At 43.8% G+C, this 23,203-nt stretch overlaps 1 protein-coding gene across 6 annotated transcripts in view; it reads right to left on the minus strand.

Moving 5' to 3' along the window:
- The window catches only part of CUL1 (cullin 1), a 107,791-nt gene that overhangs the window by 15,352 nt on the left and 69,236 nt on the right, over nucleotides 1–23,203 (minus strand). For all 6 annotated transcript variants that reach the window (XM_032642341.1, XM_032642343.1, XM_032642340.1 and 3 more), the window contains exons 5-11: nucleotides 22,911–22,961; nucleotides 22,564–22,654; nucleotides 21,726–21,889; nucleotides 15,242–15,404; nucleotides 13,740–13,870; nucleotides 508–615; nucleotides 322–428 (exon numbers count right to left, since the gene is read on the minus strand). In XM_032642341.1, coding sequence (XP_032498232.1) covers nucleotides 322–428; nucleotides 508–615; nucleotides 13,740–13,870; nucleotides 15,242–15,404; nucleotides 21,726–21,889; nucleotides 22,564–22,654; nucleotides 22,911–22,961 — 815 coding nt within the window. The remainder of the gene's footprint in view (nucleotides 1–321; nucleotides 429–507; nucleotides 616–13,739; nucleotides 13,871–15,241; nucleotides 15,405–21,725; nucleotides 21,890–22,563; nucleotides 22,655–22,910; nucleotides 22,962–23,203) is intronic.

A 23,203-nucleotide genomic window follows, 5' to 3' on the forward strand; every position in this document is an offset into this window, starting at 1 on the left:
TTTGTGCTGTAACCTCCACCCTCGTCACCACCAGCTGGACCTGCCCAGTGGAGTCTATTTAGCTAAAGGGTCACGGCGCACACCGCCTGCCATTATAGACATCAGTGATGTAAGAAAAACATGAACTGGGCACAGTACACGTAACGTGAAGTGCCGTTTAGGAAGACAAAGAAGGTGTATTAGGTTTACAGTATTTTCTCAAAAGGTACAAAAATTACAGTTTAACATACACACGTAAAATGTAATATAAATTTTAACTCCTCATCTAGAGGCTGAGATTTTAAACAGGTTTACTAAGAAAAAACACAAAGTCACGAGTACCTCTTCTTCAACAAGGAGTCACAGTATCGAGCCAGCAACTCGGGGGATTTACTGGATGACTGAGCCATTTTGGTAACCGCGTTGTTGTTTATGAAGCGACCGCAAGCCTGCAGATCACAGAAAACACAGTCAGAGGCCAGTGTGCCAGCCACTGTCCCCAAGAGAGCCATGGGCCAGCACACCCACCTTGTCCAGTGCGGCCACGAACCCAGCATCGTTGTTGAACGCTGACATCACCAGGGCGTTGTATTTTTTGTGAACATCCAACACTGTCTGTACATACGTTTTGGGGTCCTTGGGTAGAGGGAGAAACAGACACACAAGTTGGTTTCTGGGGACTAAACGGCACACTAACAGCGACTAGAAAACATTCCAAAAGGTCTGGATACCTCTTCAAAGATGTTAACAAGATCAAGAAATAGTTTTCATTCCATCATCAAAACACATAGGATATGATGTTTATAGATCTAATAAAAGAAAATATATTCTCTGCACTCGAAATTAAATACTGACTTCACGCTATATGAAAAATAGTGATTTTTTTCAAGCTATCTGAAAACTCAAAGGGATGACAGAAAACAAACTTTCAAAGTGGTAGCTTTACTTTGCCAATCTTTGTTGTTAACAATTCAACTTCTCGACTTTGTTTTGGCTGGGGAAACCAGTCTACCAGTTATTTAGAACTTAGCTGGGCAGGCAATGCAAAGAACATAGCTTTTAGGTCCTAGGAAGTGTGGTTGAGGGGCCGGAGTAGTTCACACGTGGCAGCAACGGTGAGATAGTACATTTGGGAAAATCAGAAGACCCACGTGGACAAACAGAGAGAACTGAGATGGGAAAGGCCAGGGCCTGGGAGACAGGACAGGCAGAGCACTGTGGGATCGGTAGGGTGGCCCAGTGGGAGTCTCTGGACAAAGGAACAACAGGATGGAAATGAAATGTGAAAGTCAGCCACAGGAGAGGCTTCTGGAGCGACACAGAAGGAACACAGGAAAGGGGGCGCCAAAGGAGACAGTCCTGGGTCATAAGAAAGCAGAGGCCGACGCTGAGCACCAGCTGCGCACCGGACGGCGCTGAGCCCGCTGAGGGCTGTCACTACGCTGCCGCGAGGCCAGTGCTGTTCGCATCCCCTCCTCACAGACGAAGAAACAAAGTCACAGGCAACCAGCCGGCCAAGGGCCTAAGCGGTGGCAGTCGGGCCCGGACACGGGCAGCCTGACTCCTGAGAGCCTCTGAGAAGGAAAGGGTCCAGGTGAGAGGTCGGGAAGACAGGCTGAGCCCACGTGGTGCGCGCTGAGGGCACAGTGGCCGGCACATCACAAAGGCAAGGCCTGGTGCAGGGGGCGTTTCCAAATTCCTCACAGGTGTTTCTCCTCGGGATTCAGGAACGAGAAACAGAACTCCCTCAGTTCTAGTTGTTCTGCATTTTTGTGACACTTGTTTTAAAATAATAATGAGTAACCATTAAGAGTAAATCATTTTTCTGTGATAGATAGGGTTACACTAAGAGTGTCAGAGGTTTTTCTGTTAAAGATGTAATAAAAATGCCAGGATTATTATTATTATGAACAAATGATAACAAGATTATCATTTCGATGACATGTAAAGTGGCCTCTACCTGATAGACATTCGACAAAACATTAAAAGGGAATTTAACACAAAATAATTGCCAAATAAAAATCACTTAAAATACTGAAAGCCAATGCCACATATGTTTAATGTTTTAAAATTATCTATCTTAAAACTCAGAACACACACAGCATTAACTGCTCCACCAGATAACCCAGCTCTCAGTTTCATGACAACTATTCCGGGTGTAGAAGAATCTCTTGCATTCTGTATTAATGGTCTTATTCACAAGACTGCACCCAAAAGCATCTCTCAGTTGGCACACAGCGTACTTCATATAAGCTCATTTCTTTTTTCTAACAATGAAAAAATACTGTCCGCTTGACTTAATTTTGGTTTTGCCATTGAAATTGATATTGCTTTCGCCAATTCAGATTGCTTTCTGATTTCATGTCAAATTATTTCACATCATTCAAATTATTTTTCTCTGCATTTGTTCTTTTAAAGTATTTACAAAGAACTTGTATCTACACACTGGAAAATGCCGCAAACATTATCGTGTAGTATTTGAATAAAGGAACGTTAAAGGTTAACAGCGTTACAAAGAACCGCATATCAAAACTGCCAAGTTAAAGGCTTTGCTTCCAAAACTTGCTATTTCTTGGAACACCACTCACAGGATTGATATAAAGTATATTATGTATATAAACAGATTAGTTTTTATTTTATCTGCAAGAATGACTCACCCTTGGCAGCAGAGAGGGACACATGCACGTTTATACCTGGGCATCACCTACAAGGAAGACGGACCCACTGGGTGGCACTGCTCCTCTACCTCACCCTGGCTCCCAGAGACGACCTGAAGCTTGGACTCCCCACATCAGCACCCCCCCCCTTGCCCTGGACCATCATCAATGGATTCCTTTGAATCAGGAAAGTCTCCACGGTGACCATTATGTTTACAGGAGAACTACAACGCTCTTCCCTGTTTTCTTGATTTCTTGACCGATTTTTCTCGGATCTAGGATTTGGAAAAACATAAATGTCCCCAAAAACGCCCAGCAGAACTGCCCGTGGAAAGACAGCGCTTCCCTAAGGGAACAGAAGTCTTCAGACTCCAATTCCAGATTCTTTCTGCTATACGAGAAGACCCAGCCAGGAGCCTGGCTGGTGAGAAGTGAGGGTGTGAACGGAACCCACTGAGGGAAGAGCGTGCCAAGGTACTGAGCCCTGGAGACTTGAATTTAGCATCTGAGATCCAGAGAGAAGCCAGCTTGGAACCTGGCAAGGGCAGATGGAGATGGGAACACACAGGAATAACACAGAGGAGAGAAGTTAAGGAAGGAACCGTCAGCAGTGCCAAACAGAGAAAAGACATTCCAAAGGTGAGTGATTTAGCAACCAGGAGGTAAATGACGGTCTCTTCAGAGGGCACCAGATCGCAGGGTTAGACAAGCAACAGAGGTTAGGAGAGAGAAAAGATCAGCCGGATGAAATGCACGTTTTTTTCAAGAGCATGAAGATGTGAATTTCTGACGGTAAAAAAAAAAAAAAAAGAAAAAGGAAAGCTCAGCTTGGTGCTCTGTGACGACCTAGATGGGTGGGATGGGGGTGGTGAGGGAGGTCCAAACGGGAGGGGATATAGGTATACATAGAGCTGATTCACTTCATTGTACAGCAGAAACTGACACAACATTGTAAAGCAATTATACTCCAATAAAAAAAAAAAAGGTAGTCAGTAATTGGCGTGATTACTCAATAGTACATGGGAGCTCTCTGCATATAAGAAACAGGACGCCTCTCAGGCTGGTCCCAGAGGGATCTCATCCAACTCCTACGCGATTGGTGTCTTTATTGCCAATGGCCGTCACATTCCTCTCCAGACCAGACCAGACCAGACCAGACGTCCCCACTCGGTTCACACAACCTGCTGCGGACGCCTGGAGGGATCCCCAAACTCTGTGTGCCAGAGCCGGCCCCATCTCCTCCCTGGCTCTGCTGCTCTCTGGACCTCTCTCTTTCCATTTCTTTTGTTTCAACGTGTTATTGCAGAAAAGAGTCAAACATATTCAAAATTACAAAGAACAGGAAAACCCACCCCACGTATTCATCGTCCAGCTTCAACAATTATCCAACACAGGTCCCGTCCATTACAGAGTCTAATTACTTAATTCCTTCTGTGTCCATCACCAGCCCGTGTCATTTCCATCTGAACCACTCTAACAAACCTAACTGGTACACTAGCAACTCTTCTTCCTTTTAATCCATTTTCTACATGGTAGCGATTTTGTAAAAAAAAAAAAAAAAAATCTGATCTTGTCAGTGTCTGTTTTATTATAACCCTCCTCCTGGTTTCGTCTTGCTCTTAGGATTAAGGTGTATCATCAACCTGGCCTTCGAGGTCTCCCATGGTCTGGCCAGCCCAGGCCCACCCTTGCAGGTTTACCTTGTGCCCTGCCCCCTCTTCCTGTCGCAGCAGACTTCGCGGTGGCCAGGACAGGTCTCTGCTCTGTCTAGGACCCCTACCTGGCCCAGGCAGCTCCAACTCTTCTACTGGTCTCCAATACTTTCAGGGAACCTCCCTGAGCTTCCAGGACAGGCCAGGCTTCCCTGTTACACGAGCTCACCATTCCCGTGAGCTATCTCCAAGGGCGGCCTCCCTCGCCGGGCATGAGCTCAAGGGGCTCACCAGACTGCGCCTGCCTTGCCTCCTGTACTTTGCCAACTCATTCTGAAATGGCCAAATCAGGAACAACCATAATCATAACTGAATTACTACCTTTTATCCCACGTTTCCACTAACAGGATAATTCTAAAAGCCCGTCTCACAGAGAGAAAACACACTTTAGGAGCCTGACATAACTTCCACCTTACCCTTAGTTAAAGCAGGGAGGCGTGTGGGGCACGCCCAGAGGAGTGAGGCCAGCACCTCATGGGGAGCTGCTGCACGTCACACAGGATTTCTCGGGGTCACCTGTGATCCTAAGGAATACTGAAATTCTGCCTCAAGAGGCCTGGGGTCTCCCCCTCACGCACGTGCATCGCGCTCTCAGCCTGTGCGGCCTCCAGGGCCCCGGGCGGCACCCGGCCTCCTGTCCTCGCGGGGGACAGGCGGAGGCAGCACAGGCCACCCAGGGCCTTGTTCCACGAGGCCGACGTCCACACCTCGGGGCTGCTTCTCTTCACGAAGGGAAGGGAAAGAAATGTGTCTCAACTGACGAGAACACACCACGCCATCGTTCGGGGTCAGTGGAACTCTTCTTCCCCATAAGCATTAGCATTTCCCCTTTGGAGTCGCATCAGCTCCAAGCAAAACACAGAGAACCAAAAGGTTCAGAAAGAGAACAGTCCCAAACCACCGACTGCACTCTGCCGATGACGTGCGGGAGCTTCAACCCCAGCCCGGCGCCCCATCGCTCAGCACTTTCTGAGGTGCCCCCCTCCACTGCCAGCCTGTGTGCACTCAGGGTTTAAAAGTAATTTTGATATTACCTAATGAGCAAAAACCCCCAAAACCCAAACCAAAAAAACCAAACAGCCCCCTCCCCAAAGTGGGAGAGAAATGGGAGGCCTCAAATACCATTCAGTATTCTAAGTCTCACATTTTCTTAATGGGCCTTAAAAAAGTAATCAATTTTTGTCTGCGTTGGGTCTTCGTTGCTGCACACGGGCTTCCTCTAGTTGCGGCGAGCAGGGGCAACTCTTCGTTGCGGTGCGTGCGGGCTTCTCACCGCGGTGCCTTCTCCTGTTGCTGAGCACGGGCTCTAGGTGCGCAGGCTTCAGTAGTTGTGGCTCACGGGCTTCAGCAGTTGTGGCTCACGGGCTCTAGAGCACAGGCTCAGTAGCTGTGGCACATGGGCTCAGTAGTTGTGGCTCGCGGGCTCTAAAGCGTAGGCTCAGTAGCTGTGGTGCACGGGATCAGTTGCTCTGCGGCATGCGGGATCTTCCTGGACCAGGGCTCGAACCCGCGTCCCCTGCGTTGGCAGGTGGATTCCTGCACCACCAGGGAAATCCTTTAATGGGCTTTTCTTACTCCATCGCCTCAACTCTTTTGTTTAGATAAGCAGAAATCACTAGTTTTTCTGACTGAGAATGGTTTAAGTTTAAAATATCAAGACAAACGTAGCAACTGAACCAGTGCTCTCCATTCCCACCACGTTAACCTCTGTCCACCTGCTGCTTTCTGCTTCAGTCATTTTTACTTATCTTATGAGCCTCAGAGCGTAATGAACACATCTTTAATCTGATCATAACCTTCGGCCTCTGATAAACTTTTACAAATCCCTGACCTGAGTTACGTGACCGTGTGGGCTCCCATTTTTGACCCTGGCCCCTCGTGCCCGCTCACCCCCTACCTTGCCCTGAATCCCAGGTGTGCCTGCAGTCAGCCCTTTGGTGTTGGTTACCCCGTAAATGCTGAGGCTCTAACTGACTAGATTTAGGTGCTGGGTGATCAAAGGCAAAAATATTAAATCTTGAAAGTGGAACTAAGTTAGACTTGCCAAGAAAAACTGTGTCTTCTCTAAGTGAAAGGATGATGTTTCAGAAAGTAATAAATGCATTAGCTCAGAAACAGGAGCAGCGTATACAGAAGGGAAGCGGGTGGGTGGGCGGCCAGAGAAGTTCACGGGTCGCATGTGCTGGTCTTGAACCGGGCAGGGGCCACTTCAGGACGTACAGATACCCAGCAAAGGCGAAGCCAAAATTAGTTTAACGTGGGGTATAAAGTCAGATTTGGGCAGGAAGAGGCTTCCTGCTTGTGAAAGGACTGGAGTTCTCCCTACAGTTGAAGGAGAGAAGGGTGTTTCCCAGATACACAAAGGATACAGTGAGTCTTTTCAGAGCCTGGTTATCTTAGACTGAAGATAGACATTTGTGTATTTTTTCCTTCAGAGAAAATGGTTACCCTCTTCATCTCATGGCAAAGACAGAAGACGATTCATAAATTTAGCTGCGTGCTTTCTGAACCAATCTGCACTGTCACCAAGTATCAGCTCTTTATGTAATTAAAGTTGTAACCTGCTCCCTCCTTTCTCCTTTCCCACATCGACTGCACCAAAACTAGGACACTTCTTTCGTTTTGCTTTTTTTTTAAAAGTTTTATTATGGAAAAATTTCAACATATTCAAAATAAGAAATAGTAAAATCAGCTGCCATAATCCATCACCCAGCTTTAAGGGACAGCCTATAGCTGTAATAGTCTAGGATTTTCTTATCCTACCCTCTCCACACTCTTTAAAGATACGATGGATATGTTTTCCATCTCCCTTGACCACACAAAGCCGGGTCACACTCCAAATGTAAAAGGTCCCCGAGCTAAAGTTTAGCTCTGCGTGGGTAATTTTCTTCTATTATCACCCACAGCAAGGTTGAGTCAGGACTGTTATTTAAGCTTTTTACTCCAGAAGAGAAAGGGAATCTTGGCTGTATAAATGAAACCCAAATCTGCCAGAGGCACCCAGCACTGTGTTACTCTGTTCGTTCTGGGGTAAGCTCACACACAAGTGAGTCCTCAATCCCAACCATGGAACTTTCTCGTAATTCTTTTTCGTAAGGGGTCCCAGACTCAGCCCCTTTGTCTTATACTGAAAAATTTGCTCGTCAGAGCTCCCTGATTTTACTTCTGCTTTTAGAACTCTCCGCTCTAACTGCTCCCTCTTACAAGCACTATCGCCGCAGCAGCCCTGGGCCGCTCCTGAAACGCCTCTCCCTCTCAGTACACCATTGCCTCCAAAGCTGCAAGTAACCATTCACGACTCTGTGCCCCAGGCTGGTTCTGCAGCCCAACCTCCCACCGTCACACCAACAGCCCTGCTGGACATCGAAGCATCTACAAGCCCATTCTTGTTGGATTATATTTCAGTTCCAGTTAGACTGAGGTCACTAAATCAAGATACGGTTTCAAAGAGGACTCTGTGCTTACCTGTTGCCACTTCTGCCCTGAAGACAGAGTAATGAAACATTCTCTACACCTGATTTATGAAGCTTTCTTTGTAGGGAAGAACAATAGCACCCAGACTGCTGCAGAATCGTGTGTTAATTAAAAATTCAACATGGAACCAACTGTATCGGTCAAGCATTCACCAGCAGGTACTTACCAGTCTGTACTGACTCTTTTCCTGAACTTTATTTTGCTACAAAATTGTGGCATTAGGGGAACTTATAAAGCCATCCAATGACTTGACATAGTATTTACTCTGTATTTACATGGATGACTTTCCACATAGCTGGTGTTCTCTTTAGGATGGGCCATGAGGAAAGGTACCGTCAGTTCTGAGTGCCGATAAAGTCCTTCCTCTGAGCCGCAGGCTCGTTCCCTAAGATCACGATGAATCAAGGAGCTGACTGTACCTCACAGTACGACCAACTGTCCTTTCCAGCAAGCTCTCTGTACTGTGGAAGACATCAGAGGCCAATTTGTAATCCACCTCTAATGAGAGACCAGACTTCACTGCACGCACTCTGAGTGCTATCCTACACTTAGCTTCCTTTGTGTTTCCAACCCTTATTTTGCTACTGTTTCATTTATCCTATTGTCTTTTATGTATTGTGTAAGCCGCCCTGAATCCTGCCGGCAACAGTGAGGAGTATAATTAAGACCTAAGTAGACGGAGACCCTATTCTGTGTGAGGCACAGAGCTGGGCTGAGGCCATGAAGATGGATAGAGCCATCCCTGTAGAAGACATTTACACAGACATCTAAGATACACGGAGTGTGAATGTCATGTAAATTGTCCGACATGCTGCTATTTCAAAGGGGTGATCGAGAAAGCCTTCATGGAAGAAATGGCATTTGAGGGTACTGAAAGATAAAGGTGTTTAACACATAGGAAAAAAAGAAGGACTATGTCTAAACAGATAGAACCAGGAGGGTACAGCACGGCACACGTATGGACTGGGAGTGTTTAAAAACGTTTCGACGATGGGCATAATGAGGATGAAGAGTAAGGAGGATGAAACCAGAAAGGAGCTGGGGCGGCAGCAGGTGGCCCTTCCTCCTTGCCACCACGGTCATCGTCATTATCAACAATAACTACTTGCTGTATCGGACGCTAGTTCTAAAATTATAGAGTATCAAACCATAGTAAGGTGTCAGCTTTACTCTTAAGGGATTTATAATAGATGGAGTGACAAGAAACACAGAAGTTATACACAAATATAAAGTGGCATGTGGGAGATTTTTCTAAATGCCCTAATGGTTTAGGATGAGGATACAACTACTTGGGCGGGAAGAGTCAGTGGAGAGCATTTTTTTTTTCAGAAAGTGGGATTTGAGCTGGCCTTCAAAAGCAGGATAAAACGAGAAGGAAGGAAGGACCGCGTTCTAAGCAGAGAAGTTAGCGTGTATAATAAACAAGGACGTGTTCTGGGGGGAATGAGGACAGAACAGTTTCACTGGAAGATGAGGTTCATGACAATGGGAGCATATTAGAAGAGGATTTTGACTTAATATAATATGGAAGATTTAATATATTATTTTAGGGAAGAGGGGTTTTTTGTGCTTTATTTAAAGCAACGGATGAAGAACATGGAGTAAAACTGTTCACACGTTAAGGAATATTTTTGGAAGACGAAACTGCTAAGCAAGATGAGGGATGAACAGGAATGGGAGAGATGTAAGACCATCCAAGGGTAGCTTTGGGACTAGGCGGGAAAAGCCTGGAGGGCCGAGGGACGCAGCACGTCCCCACTCCACTGACTCAGCAGAGAGGACTGGGTGGCGGCTACGCACTGCTGGGGGCCGACAGGCTGGCTGCCCGCTGGTCCGAGAGGACCCCACGGCCATGCCCACATCCAGTAGGAAATGACTCCACCTGAGAAGACTCAGGTTGTCAGGGGCAGAGGGTGAGGCCGCGTGGCACATACTCCACAGCTGCCGCCGCCACGCTAAGGAACCAAGGAAAGAAGATGTGAGCTTTAAAAGGGACCCGCAATACAGTCACTAAAGCAGGCCGATGAGGTCACGGAGACCTGAGAAGACAGTGAGATGCGATGAGAAGACAGAAGTGTGGAGGCCCCTCGCGCTGGGATCCTCGGCAGCAGAGGCAGCACAGGAAGGCCGTAATGCTTGCTGGATGAGCGGAAATGACGTCAACCTCCTCTGCGGCACCTGCCGGTCCTCTGAGTTTCACCACCAGCCAGCACCAGCAGCTGGCTGCTTTGGTAGACGAAACAGCTGAGAACCCAGCACGGGGCCACCCCACCATGGGCTTCAATCCTTTTAAATGAACACCTGAAGGTGCGGGCTCTGCTTTCAAGATGCTCCCCTCAACACCTAAGTGAACGGGCCCAACCTCCTCCTATATTTTAATACGGATTACTTTTCTTCCGTTACTACATTGCCAACAACTGAGCACACGTGTAGTGCCGCGGCCCGTCTACACAAGCACACGAAGTCTCCCAATGTTCGACTCCTGCCGGCCTGGAGGCAACGTGAAATGTGCTGATTTGCCCTGCTGCTGCCCCACTGTCTCCTCTCAGCCCAGAGGCCACACGCGGGGTAACCTGCCTATGAAATAAACTTGCCGATTAGAAGAATTATCTGATCCTTTGTTCAGCTCTAAACCTGTTTAAAACCCATCCTTGAAGACTTCTTTGTGTTTCCAAAGTTCTACCGCTGCCCCGATGCAATATGCTAACGGTGCCTGCAGCACGGCTAGGCGCGAGTGTCCTCAGTCGCGAGCATCTCTTGAGGGCTGGAGAGAACGCCTCCTCATGCTGGAATCTCACGTCATGGTGGGTGGGATGGACCCACACTGATCTGCTTCAGCCTGAAGCCCCTGTACCCTGAGAGGAGCCCTGATCCCGAGCTGCGTTCCCTGGTGTTCCCCGGCCTGGGTGCGGGGCAGGTACAAGAAGCAGTGTGTCTAAAAACACCACATGTGTTCAGGGTTTCAGCCACACTTCACAGGGCAAGGCTGGCAGTTCCTCTTTGGGTAAAGAGAGGGGGACACCATGAAGGGGATTTCCCAGACACTGGTTACCCAGGAACAGCCATTATTCTCAAATCTGTTTTACCTGAAAAAAAGAATGCCTTCAGAAACTTCTTAAGTAGATTTTGAACTTTCTAACACAAAAATATTATTTGAATCTCATTACAAGTGTGAAACCTGTAATAATTTCAGCCTAGGCCACACTGATTAGCAGTAAAACTTGTTTTCTAGCCAAACTGATGGGATAAATGGAATCATAGGACTAGATAACTTTTCAGCCCTTAAAAAAAAAATCATTTAAGCAGTGCCTTCTATGGCATTTAAAAGATGAATTTAAATGATTCTCATATACTATGATTCAATTCAGTTAGGTGAAAAACTTTAAAAACTGTTTTCAAAGTAATTAAACCCCACTTAAAATTAGGTACGATGACTGTTAATTTTTTACTAATTCAACCAATCTCATTTTTCTGCCGCCTTTTTTTTTTTCCAGCATTAATGGGTTTTGGAAAACCATCATGGTTTGGGTTACAATACATCTTTTACGTTTACTACACATGTGATAAAAATGAATACCTACTTAAAATTATTTATGTTTTAGCAGCTGTATTTATTCTGTCCTACAATAAGCGGCTGCTGTGAGTCAGGCTAAGACTGGCTACATGTGCTCTCTCTGGAGCTTCTTCAAGTTTCCTGGGCTTTTTACATCATTGGTGAGTAAAGGTAGCAGGTCCGACCCAGCCCGGGGAAGGTCGTAAAGAAATCCACGCGCCAGTCAGACGGCACCACGAACTTATGAGTCAACCGAAACTTCAGAGATGAGCCAATAAAATGGAAATCCAGGGAAAACTCCTTTTGCAGAAAATAGGAAAAGTATTTGTTTTCTTAAAGGAACATTTCCTCACAAGAACAACCATTTAAAAAACCAGTTTCATGAGTTCAGTATAAAAACAGTTCTTATGGAAATAATAATGAATAATGTTATTTTTAAAATGTTTGACTTTTGAAAATTAAGGCAGATGCAATATAAATGTACCAAGTTATATATAATGATTCTTCGTGGGGGAAAATCTTATGTTGATGTTTAAATACACGTGTATCAGTGGCTTACATCTAAGTAATAAAAAATATTGTTTAGGGGACTTCCCTGGTGGTCCAGTGGTAAAGAATCCGCCTTACAATGCAGGGGATAAGGGTTCAATGCCTGGTCAGGGAGCTAAGATCCCACATGCTGCAGGGAACCTAAGCCCACACACCACAACTACTGAGCCCGCACGCCTCCACTAGAGAAGAGAAAACCCGCATGCCACAACTAGAGAGAAACCTGTGTGCTGCAAAGAAGACCGGACGCAGCCAAAAATAAATTAAATAAATAAATAGATAATAAATAAAAATATTGTTTAAAAGCTTAATTTCCAATAAAATATAACTGCTGGTAAATACAGTTTATTTTTGCTGTCTACTGCTGACGGACGAAGTCTGTCCTAATAGAGGAATGATTTTACTTAGAAGCTGAACTTGTGCTTTAACTGCCATGAAAAGGTCAACTTCAGATTAAAGACTCACTGACCAAGTCAATCAGGCAGTTGACTGTATCCAAAAGAAAGAGAAAATGGTACTGGAGAATTACAACGTGATTATTTCTCCATCTAGAACCTTGAACTTCATTTGGAAAAGATTGACATTAGAAGGAATGTCCCATCATTCCTATGAAAACAAAAAAGCAAGTTATCCTACTGATTTTTAATCTAACTATATTCACCTAGAACATGAGTCCCTAAGGCCAATCTCATATCTAACATTTAACAGTTTACATGAAAAAGCGAAACCCGCTTCATTTATCTGCTATTCTAATCCATATCTGATGAAATAAGACTCACCACCTTAACTCATTTGAAGGAAAGTGATTTAACTTGGCTCTGCTGCCCACACAGCCAAACCGGGTTTTGAATTAACATCTGTGAAAACACCTTACGTTATTGAAAAGATATCTTCATCAGGTCACCCCTTTTGAATCCCATGTACGTGCCTGTGTCAGGTCCTTTAAAGGTGTGTTTACATTCTTCCCTCTAATATTTCATAGATGTGATAACAAGTGAGGCAGCAACCCCCATAATTAGAAGTAGAAAAGAGATCCCCCAAAGATAACAGGAAAATAAAGACTTAAAAAAAGATATTAAAGATAGTATTGTTGAAACAATTAACACCAAACACAATAAAATCAGAGATAAAAAGTTTTCTGATTCAGACCTAAGAACCAACTGTGTGTTCTAGAAGCTTTTCTTCTCCAATATTTGTCCCAAACACTATCAAAATTGAAGTTCACAATAGGGACAAAACTGAAGACAACTTACCTGTCTCTTAGAAACACATGATACGTGCTATGTAAAATTATCAAGTGAATTACAGATAACCCAGCAGAATATTCTTGTGCCTCCCGCAGTGGGGATGGGGGTGTGTATGAGAAATGCCATACATTTCAGGGCCTTTCCAGGGCAAATAGCCCTGTGAGCTTCAATGGGAGGGCAGTACACAGACCGAAGTTCCTGCAAGGGGCAGCCTGTGGCCTGTGAGTGCCAGAGACAAGTCTCTAGGAGGCTTTAGCCTGTTCTTTCTATGGAATAATCTTCTCTCTTCTAGTGCAAGGAATGTAATTTTGAGAAGACATAAAGGAAAAAAGAATATCAAGAAATTAAACCCTTAATGCCTAAGAAGTGCCAGAGAAGAGTTTATGGAGATGTTTACTGAATAAAGATGCTTGTGAACCTTCTATTTTAGAAAGCCAAAACAAGGTTCTCTATGACAGTCTAGTGAAAATCTTACCCCTTGGATTTGTAAGTGGAGACACGAGACACACCTGCAGTCCGTGCGTGGGAATGGTTAGGCCCGACTGGTTTTCAGTTAAACAGTACTTACATTTAAAGCAGCTTCTCCACACTTTTCAATCGCTGCAAGACCCTGATTATGAATGTGTGTCTCCAGGAGTTTTTTCAATTCTCCCAGGCCATCCTGGATTCTAGATACAAGATTATACATGCGACCCAAATCTGAAAGAAGAAGGCGCCACACCTTTATGCACAGAAACAAACTCTGCATATCCATTCCACTAAGTAAGTGCTTATAGAGGTGAAAGGTACACTGAAATAAAACCACCGTGTTTTTACACCTTAATAATCAAATGCACTTAACTGTAACCAAATACTTTATATTTAGCATATGTATATTTAGCTGAAAGTAATAATGAAGTCACGCTATTATAAAAGCATATTCGGGCTTCCCTGGTGGCGCAGTGGTTGAGAGTCCGCCTGCCGATGCAGGGGACACGGGTTCATGACCCGGTCTGGGAAGATCCCACATGCCGCGGAGCGGCTGGGCCCGTGAGCCATGGCCGCTGAGCCTGTGCGTCCGGAGCCTGTGCTCCGCAGCGGGAGAGGCCACGGCAGTGAGAGACCCGCGTACTGCAAAAAAAAAAAAAAAAAAAAAAAAAGCATATTCTCCCCCTTGCTAGGAGAAACTACTAATAGAGAAAGAAGATGATCAGGAACTACATCTGAGGCTTCCTAACATTTGAGATCGAGGTATGATTTATGCCTGACACGTAACAGGCACTCAAATATTATTTAAAAGAATGAATAAATTTAAGGAGTATTTATGAATATCCATCTCAACTATACAAACAAATAAGTCACAAAAGGGTCCCCATATTCTTCACTTAATGTATGTATGGCACATGGCTGATATATGAACACCAAAGAAAAATCCTGAATCCAAACACCAATCTTTTACTGAGCTCCTAACATGTCCCAGTAAAACAAGGGAGGAGTAAAGGAAATACTTCTGCAAAATTATAGCCTTCTCATCTTAAAGAATTTTCAGAAGAAACATACGCAAGAAAAAAATAACCAGGGACTTCCCTGGTGGCGCAGTGGTTGGAAGTCTGCCTGCCGATGCAGGGGACACGGGTTCGTGCCCCAGTCCGGGAGGATCCCACGTGCCGTGGAGCGGCTGGGCCCATGAGCCATGGCCGCTGAGCCTGCGCGTCCGGAGCCTGTGCTCCGCAACGGGAGAGGCCACAGCAGTGAGAGGCCCGCGTACCGCAAAAAAAAAAAAAAAACCCAAAAACAAACAAACAAACAAAACCAGTGGTAGTATCATTTAATGCTAAGGTGTATGGAACAGGTTAGCCTCCAAACCAAACTGAAAAGACGCTCTTCCCCCAAAGTCACACCCCAAGCACACTGCAGAGGTCTGAAATCAACACACGACAAGGTACACACACACGCACACACAATCTCACACGTGAATCTCTTAAAGAATGACTGGTGTTGGCAATGCTAACTCTGAGTCTAGAACTTCACACAATTTCAAAATCACAGATCAAAATAAATACCCTTGTGTTTTGAATCTCAGCGGCTCACCTTCATTTTTGTCGGCATCCAATAAATTCTGAAACTCTGTGTGGAAAATCTCCAAGTGTTTCTCGATGAGCACCTGCTCGCACTTCCGGGCTAGCTCGTCCTGGGTGCTCTCGTGAAGGTAGACCTGGACTCTCCGCTGCTCCTCCAGCAAACGAGCCTCCGCCTGTGGGAATTAATTCAAGTCAGAGGTTTGGGTTTGCTTTTTAAAAACTGCTAACAAAAACAGCAGCAAATTAGGGCTTCCCTGGTGGCGCAGTGGTTGAGAATCTGCCTGCTAATGCAGGGTTCAAGCCCTGGTCTGGGAGGATCCCACATGCCGCAGAGCAACTACGCCTGTGAGCCACAACTACTGAGCCTGCTCATCTGGAGCCTGTGCTCCGCAACAAGAGAGGCCGCGATAGTGAGAGGCCCGTGCACCGTGATGAAGAGTGGCCCCCGCTTGCCAGAACTAGAGAAAGTTCTCACACAGAAACGAAGACCCAAAACGGCAAAAATAAATTAATTAATAAACTCCCCCCAACATCTTCTTAAAAAAAAAAAAAAAGAAAGAAATTTCAATGATCTTGCATTATTCAGGTAACCTGAATAAAGAGTGAAAAACTATATTTTGTATTGTAAAAATGCCAATACTTCCCAAAATGTTTCTTTTTTTTTTTTGGCAGTACACGGGCCTCTCACTGTTGTGGCCTCTCCCATTGTGGAGCACAGGCTCTGGACACGCAGGCTCAGCGGCCATGGCTCACAGGCCCAGCCGCTCCGCGGCACGTGGGATCTTCCTGGACCAGGTCACAAACCCGCGTCCCCTGCATCGGCAGGCGGACTCTCAACCACTGCACCACCAGGGAAGCCCCCAAAATGATTTTTAAATTTGGCATAATTTTGGAGAAATCTAGAAAAATTCAAGTGGAAGAATAAACATCCAAGAGCCAAAAAAAACAAAATGAAAAAATGGGCAGGCCTTGCGCTGTCAAGAATTACTAACAGGACAATAGTTTCAACTGCAGAAATTTAAACCTTACTGCACATTCCAAATAGAGTTAAATGTGAAAAACAAAATAAACTTGGAAAATATCTGTAGTATATATCAAAAGGTCAATATCCTTAATATATAATAATCTCTGAAAAATCAATAAGTATGTGCAAATAAAAACATGGGAAAGGAAAAGGAACTATTTGCAAAGTAAGAAATACTTGAAGATCCTGATAAGATATAATTTGTTATATTATTTGGTTAATGGAATACCGCTATCCAGCAAATAGAAAATACATTAATGTAATAAATTAGTGGGGGAAAATTGTTATTAAAAAACCCTATAGGACTTCCCTGGTGGCACAGTGATTAAAGAATCTGCTGGCCAACGCAGGAGACACGGGTTCGAGCCCTGGTCCAGGAAGATCCCACATGCCACGGAGCAACTAAGCCCGTGTGCCACAACTACGGAGCCCGTGCTCCGCAACAAGAGAAGCCACCGCAATGAGAAGCCTGCGCACCGCAACGAAGAGTAGCCCCGGCTCTCTGCAACTAGAGAAAGCCGGCACACAGCAACAAAGACCCAGTGCAGCCAAAAATAAATAAATAAAAACAAAACAAAACCCTACAGCATTACCCCAATTTGGTGTTTATGTGCATACTTAAGCAACAGTGTCCCAAGTTTGTGCAGGTTTATGCTATTTGTATTTCCCTGCAAGTCTACAGTTGTGTGTTTTCTTTCCTGATTACAAAGCTATTTTAAAAAACAATAAAAGATCTTTCTGTGCTTTAACTCTAAAGTTCCAAGCCTCTGCTGCTTCATATCTAGTATTTCATTAAGCCTGATACCTCAAGAACTAAAGCTGGTGAAATACAGGACATGCAAACCAAAAAGCACCACTTTTTCTCGAGGTTATACCTGTTTCCTGGAAGAACATAATACACTGGCAGCAAAAAGTCATCTCTTAAAAACCTTTCTCTCCCCTAAAATGAAAGGTAAAGCTTTGGTATCACTGCTGATTCACTCTCTGGGGGACACTGGCTTTCCATCCCCTGTACTACAAAAAAACAGTAGCACTCTACAGACTCTTCCTGCAGGGGCCAAGAGGGAAGAGCAAACTGGTCCCTAAGTGATCACAAAAGCCAGAGGGGCTCAGTAGTTGTTTACACAGCAGTCCCCCCTTATCTACGGGGGATATGTTCCAAGACCCCCCAGTGGATGCCTGAAACTGTGAACCCTATAGGTACTATGTTATGTTTTTTCCTATACCTACATACGTATAAGAAAGTTTAATTTACAAATTAGGTACAGTAAGAGATTAGCAACAACAATAAAGTAGAACAATTATAACAATATAATGTAATAAAAGTTATGTTTAATGCCTTTTCCATCTTAACTGGGCACGTGTCATGCACTGTGGCCATAACGTCAACTTGAGGTGTGACAGCAAAACTAGCATAAATTTTCCTTCTTCGCAATTTCATGGAGATACAATTTATTCTCACCACAGATCTTAGCAACCTTTTCCTTATTAAGTTGAGAACTTCCTCCTTTTTACTTAAAGGAAGTACTTTATGGCTTCTCTTTGGCGTATCTGAATTGCTACTCTGGTGCTTTGGGGTCACTTTTAAGTACAATAAGGGCTACGTGATCTCAAGCACTGCGGACGACGGTCGATCTGATCACCTGGGTCGATGAAGAGACTAATGGGAGATGCTATGGACAAAGGTATGATTCAAGGGCAAGATTCCATCATGCTACTCAGAACGACATGTTTCAATACATACAATTTAAAGCTTATGGACTGTTTACTTCTGGAACTTTCCATTTAATATTTTTCGGACTGAGGTTGACTGTGGGTAACTGAAACTGTGAATAAGGTGGGACTACTGTCCACAGGCCTACTTCCTTTTATTGCGATTCACAGATACTGCTTTTTTAAAAACAAAACAGAAACTGAAGGACTGTGGGTAGAGCGAGTGTATCAGCACCGTGTCTTCAACAGCCTTTGCTCACTTTGGGTTTCCGTGCCACATGCTGGTAACTCTCAAAATATTTAAACGTTTTCATTATTATTATTTGTTATGCTGATCTGTGATCAGTGATCTTTGACGCTGCTATTATAATTGTTTTGGCATCATTTAGCAATAAAGTTTTTTTAAATTAAGGTATGTAAATTGGTGTTTCTGACATAACGCTATTCTCCACATTTCATAGACTACAGTATGGCGTTATGCCCTGGGAAACCAAAAAATCCGAGTGACTTGCTTTCTCGCAGTGGTCTGAACCTGAGCCTGCAGTGTCTCTGAGGTTGGTGAAAAACCCAGGGTCCTGGGTGTTATGTCATTAGGTTTTAGGAAGGACAGTCACGTACATTCTTTGTTGACCTGAAGGCAAATAAGCTCTTGACCAGCACTGCACTTGGAGATAATCACGTCAGAACACCCAGATCAAATTCAGAATGACTCAATAAAGTTAAGCAACTAAAGACTGTTCCTATTAATTCTATTAGCATCAGTATGCAGGAAAAACAAAATGAAAAAAAAAAAAAAGACCAAAAAAGTAAGCAAATTAATGAAATAAGGTATATTTATTTTTAAAGTTTTAAAAAATGACATTAGAAACCTAGAAGAGTCACACGTCTTTTTCGTAGCTCAGATGAGACAGTAAGATATGCTAAAACACTAATATGGCTCAGGGGTGTTCATTCATCAAAGTCATCAGCAGAAGGAAAGCCAAAGATTCTCAACTGTTTCCACTAAAAGGTTCCTAACAACACAGAAATGGGAACATAGACCCCTCCAGGGAATTTGTACATCTAGCCCAAACTGGCTGTTAAAAGCAGAGTATTTCTTGAAAGTTCATGCTTTAACTCAATATTGTTCATGAGTTTTGTACTCTACTTCCTGATAGAATGTTTTAATATAAACGTAATTTCTTACGTTACTGAATAAAATGTGCCACAATTTATCCCATGGTTTTGCATATTCTCAGCATATACTGAAGGTTCTGAACAATGTATGTGTGTAATACCAAACACATATCATGCTTGCTCTTTGCCAAGCATCAAATACTATATAATAATAACAATAACAATAAATTATCCCAAACTGAGGAACAGAAAGGTTAAGGTCAACTCCCTAGTAAATGGTGGAGTAGGAATTTTAAATTAGACCCATAGCTCAGTTTAAGATGCAAGGCTACAGCTACAGGTAAGGGTAGAATTGTTCACACGGTTAAATTCCAATTTTATGCTCACAGAGTCTCTGCATTATGGACTTTCAGAATGGATGGATGTCATGTTTGGTAAGATCCAAACAGATTTGGGCCAAACCTTTAACGCCTCTAGGAAGAAATCCCCTCTAAGAGAGCAAGGATGCTGGAAGCACGCTCTCTGTTGAAGGCAGAGCTCACACTGGGTTGAAAATATCCCAGCCATTGGAAATGTTTGCTCCTCAAATTGTCTTTGGTTCCAGGTCCGATTTTTTTTTTTTTTTTTTTACCATACGCGGGCCTCTCACTGTTGTGGCCTCTCCCGTTGCGGAGCACAGGCTCCGAACGCGCAGGCTCAGCGGCCATGGTTCACGGGCCTAGCCGCTCCGCAGCATGTGGGATCTTCCCGGACCGGGACACGAACCCGTGTCCCCTGCATCGGCAGGCGGACTCTCAACCACTGCGCCACCAGGGAAGCCCCCAGGTCCGATTTTAAAAGCAGATTTCCCTGTTTTGGGAGTGCTGACGTAGCTCTGGCCTACGAAGCGGATTTCCTTGTACCAAAGCACTACTACCTTCCTGGCTGTGGAGAGCAGGTAGCTGCAATTCACTAAGTAGTCTGCAAATTGAAAAGGCCTGAACCACGCTTGTGGATGTGTACCCCGATAAAAGGCCCCACTTTTAAAAACATACACAGTTTTAAAAGGATCACCATAGATAGCAGCGTTCAATAAAATATGTCTTTATGCAAACTACACTCTGCCAAAAGGAAAAAATGAAGTAAGAGGCAATGCTTAGATTTAAAACAGATTTGTCAGGCAGCTGTCAGAAACTCTCTATAAGCTGGTTAGGTTCCAGACTGGCACACAAAAGCTAATTTAATCCGTAAGTATACACAAGGAACTATCACTACTCCAAGTATAATACTTCTTCTTCTTTTTTTGTTTTGTGGTACGTGGGCCTCTCACTGTTGTGGCCTCTCCCGCTGTGAAGCACAGGCTCCGGACGCGCAGGCTCAGCGGCCATGGCTCACGGGCCCAGCCGCTCCGTGGCATGTGGGATCTTCCCAGACCGGGGCACGAACCCGTGTCCCCTGCATCGGCAGGCAGACTCTCAACCACTGCGCCACCAGGGAAGCCCCCCAACTATAATATTTCTGAAGCGTTCCACTTTTGTTAGGTTTTGAGGTATCAGAAATTTGTTTGTCAAGGACTTTCAGCTTCAAACTTGTAAGGGCCACTTATAATCACTATCTCTTATGGGAAAATGCACTTGGAATGTCACAAATTGGGGAGGACCTTCTCTACATGGTTAGAAGGGAGAGCTGTTTGTTGCTCTTTCTGACTTACTAACTTTCGATCTCAGCACATGGAGAAAGTGATTCTGCAGTGCATTTACTCTCCAAGCAAACAGAGAATAAAGGGGAAAAAGCAGGTGTCAAACACAATCAGCCCCAGACTCCCTGGAAGTCTCCTTGCCCATCTCAGTCAGCAGCCGTAGCCTGTGGGCAAAATCCTGCCTGTAAGTAAACTTTCACTGGAACACCGCTGCACTCACTGTTTAGATGTTGCCATGGCTGCTTGTGCGCTACAATGGCAGAGCTGAACAGTTGCAAGAGAGACCACATGTGCACAAGGTCTAAAATATTTACCATCTGGCCCTTCATAGAAAGTTGGCTACCTCCTGACTTAGGTCACTCCTCAGAGCCTAAGTCTGGGACACCTGTATTCCCAAGAAGGAGAACGAAGAATAATTCCACTAGAACTTCACTGTAACATCACTTAATGTAGAAAAAGATTTACGATACAGACACCAATCTTGGATTTTTTCTTGTCTGAGACTTTGATCCTGTTCTCTCAGAAGGACTTCTCCTCTAATGCAAACTTGAAGACTGCGTTATATAGATTTCTAGGGGATATTTCAGAAGCAAAAAAGCAAAAGCTTAAAGTTTGCAAATATTTGTTTCTTAAAAACTAGTTTCTCATTGACGTAAGACCGTGGCTCCCGTGAGATACACACATACATTCTATCGTAGTACAGTTCAAAACACGAAAGTCATACAGCTGTTACGGTTATATCCTCCGATCAGTAAGGAGAACATTGAGCCATGATTATCAGATTAATTTATAAAAGCTCCTTGGTGAACTGGGAGAAACCATCTGCACCCGCTACAGACACCACAGGATAACAGTGCCTAAGAAATGACTTTGAAGAAAGGTGCATATATTAAAAAGAAGAATTCGTCTGAGCGGCAATAACTTTTAACTTAAGCCTACTTTAAGCACTATGCTTCAGCTTACCTTCTTCATGTATTCAGTAACCGGGTTCTGCTGTAAGAATTCGGTGCTCTCTCTGGTATAAAATCTCTCCGTGTCAGCCAAAAACTGAGACTCAAAGGATTCTTTGTACACCGTTAGCGTTGGGCCCTTCGCAAAGGCATCATCTTCATTCAGTCCCAGTTCCACTGGAAGTAAACAGGAACTACATTTCAACTGCCCTATTTCTGGTTATATTTTAAGGAATATACTTAGGTGTGGCATTCAGTTTAAGTTATGCTTAAAAGGTAAGAATAAAATAACAGGGCATAAGGCAAATCTGTTATTCACTGGTAGTAAAGCATACTTTCAATAAAAGAAAAAAGTCCAAGACACACAAAAGCAAGTAATTCTGATGGATGGCCAGGCACGTTCCAAGTTATCATGAAGTTCATTCAGAGAACGTTTATATTTCTAAAAGCTTACAAGAAGGAAGAATGCCTAATTCTAAACTTTCAAAGAAATACAATGCTACCTAAGCTTTTGAAATACTGTATTACTTTTTAGATTTCTCAATTCGGCTCCATTAATGACACTCTAGCATATAAATCCAGTAATTCAGTATGAGACCAGAAAAGAAAAGAATTCAAATGTCAAATGTCTAGTCCATCAAAATTTCCTTAGGGCCCAAAGATCAAACAATGTTTATAATGGGTAAAATCAAACCGAATCACACTGACATAAAGAGAATTATGAGTACCTTTGTAAATGCTAACAATATTCTTGATAATACTAAACTATCTGAAAATAAATCTATTGGAGCACTGTTATGTAATTGTCACTTGATATACAACTTTGAATAAATTAAAGGGAAATTGTTTACCATAAGACTGTACAACTCCGCTTATCAGTCTTGTATTGATGGTTTCACCATTTCTTTCCTTTTCAATCAGTTTTAAAACAGCATTTGTTACCTTTAGAAGGGATATAGGAAGAAAACATGTAGATCACAAACTACAGTATGTACTGGGCTGGCCAAAAAGTTCGTTCGGGTTTTTAGCCAACACAACATTATGTTACTACATAGATCTTAAACATTAGACTCCATTAAATGAAAGACGAGAGGCACTCTTAGGACATCCCAAAGGAGTGAGGAAGACAATGGCTAAGAAATGAAATCTGGAAGGGGTTTCAAAAGGTAAACATGCACACACTCACACAAGTAGGTACCTGTTTATTCAATGGCCTGAAAAGACAATCTCTCCAAGTTACCAACGCAAGCTGGATGAAAAGAAAAAGGAACAGTATTAAATGGCTATACTTTTACTATGCTTTTTCCAAAGCTGAAGTCATAGGAAATAGCCTGAATCCTAGATTACATGTATCAATATTTCTAGATTATAAACTTGGTAAAAATCATCATGATGAAATCAGAGAGCCATTCTCTTAACAACTTCAAAAGGTATCAGAGTACAGATGTTTATTAGCTCACATTTTAATAGTTGAGAGAAAAAGAAAATCTG

The sequence above is a fragment of the Phocoena sinus genome, chromosome 9, assembly GCF_008692025.1.
Source record: "Phocoena sinus isolate mPhoSin1 chromosome 9, mPhoSin1.pri, whole genome shotgun sequence".
NCBI lineage: Eukaryota > Metazoa > Chordata > Mammalia > Artiodactyla > Phocoenidae > Phocoena > Phocoena sinus.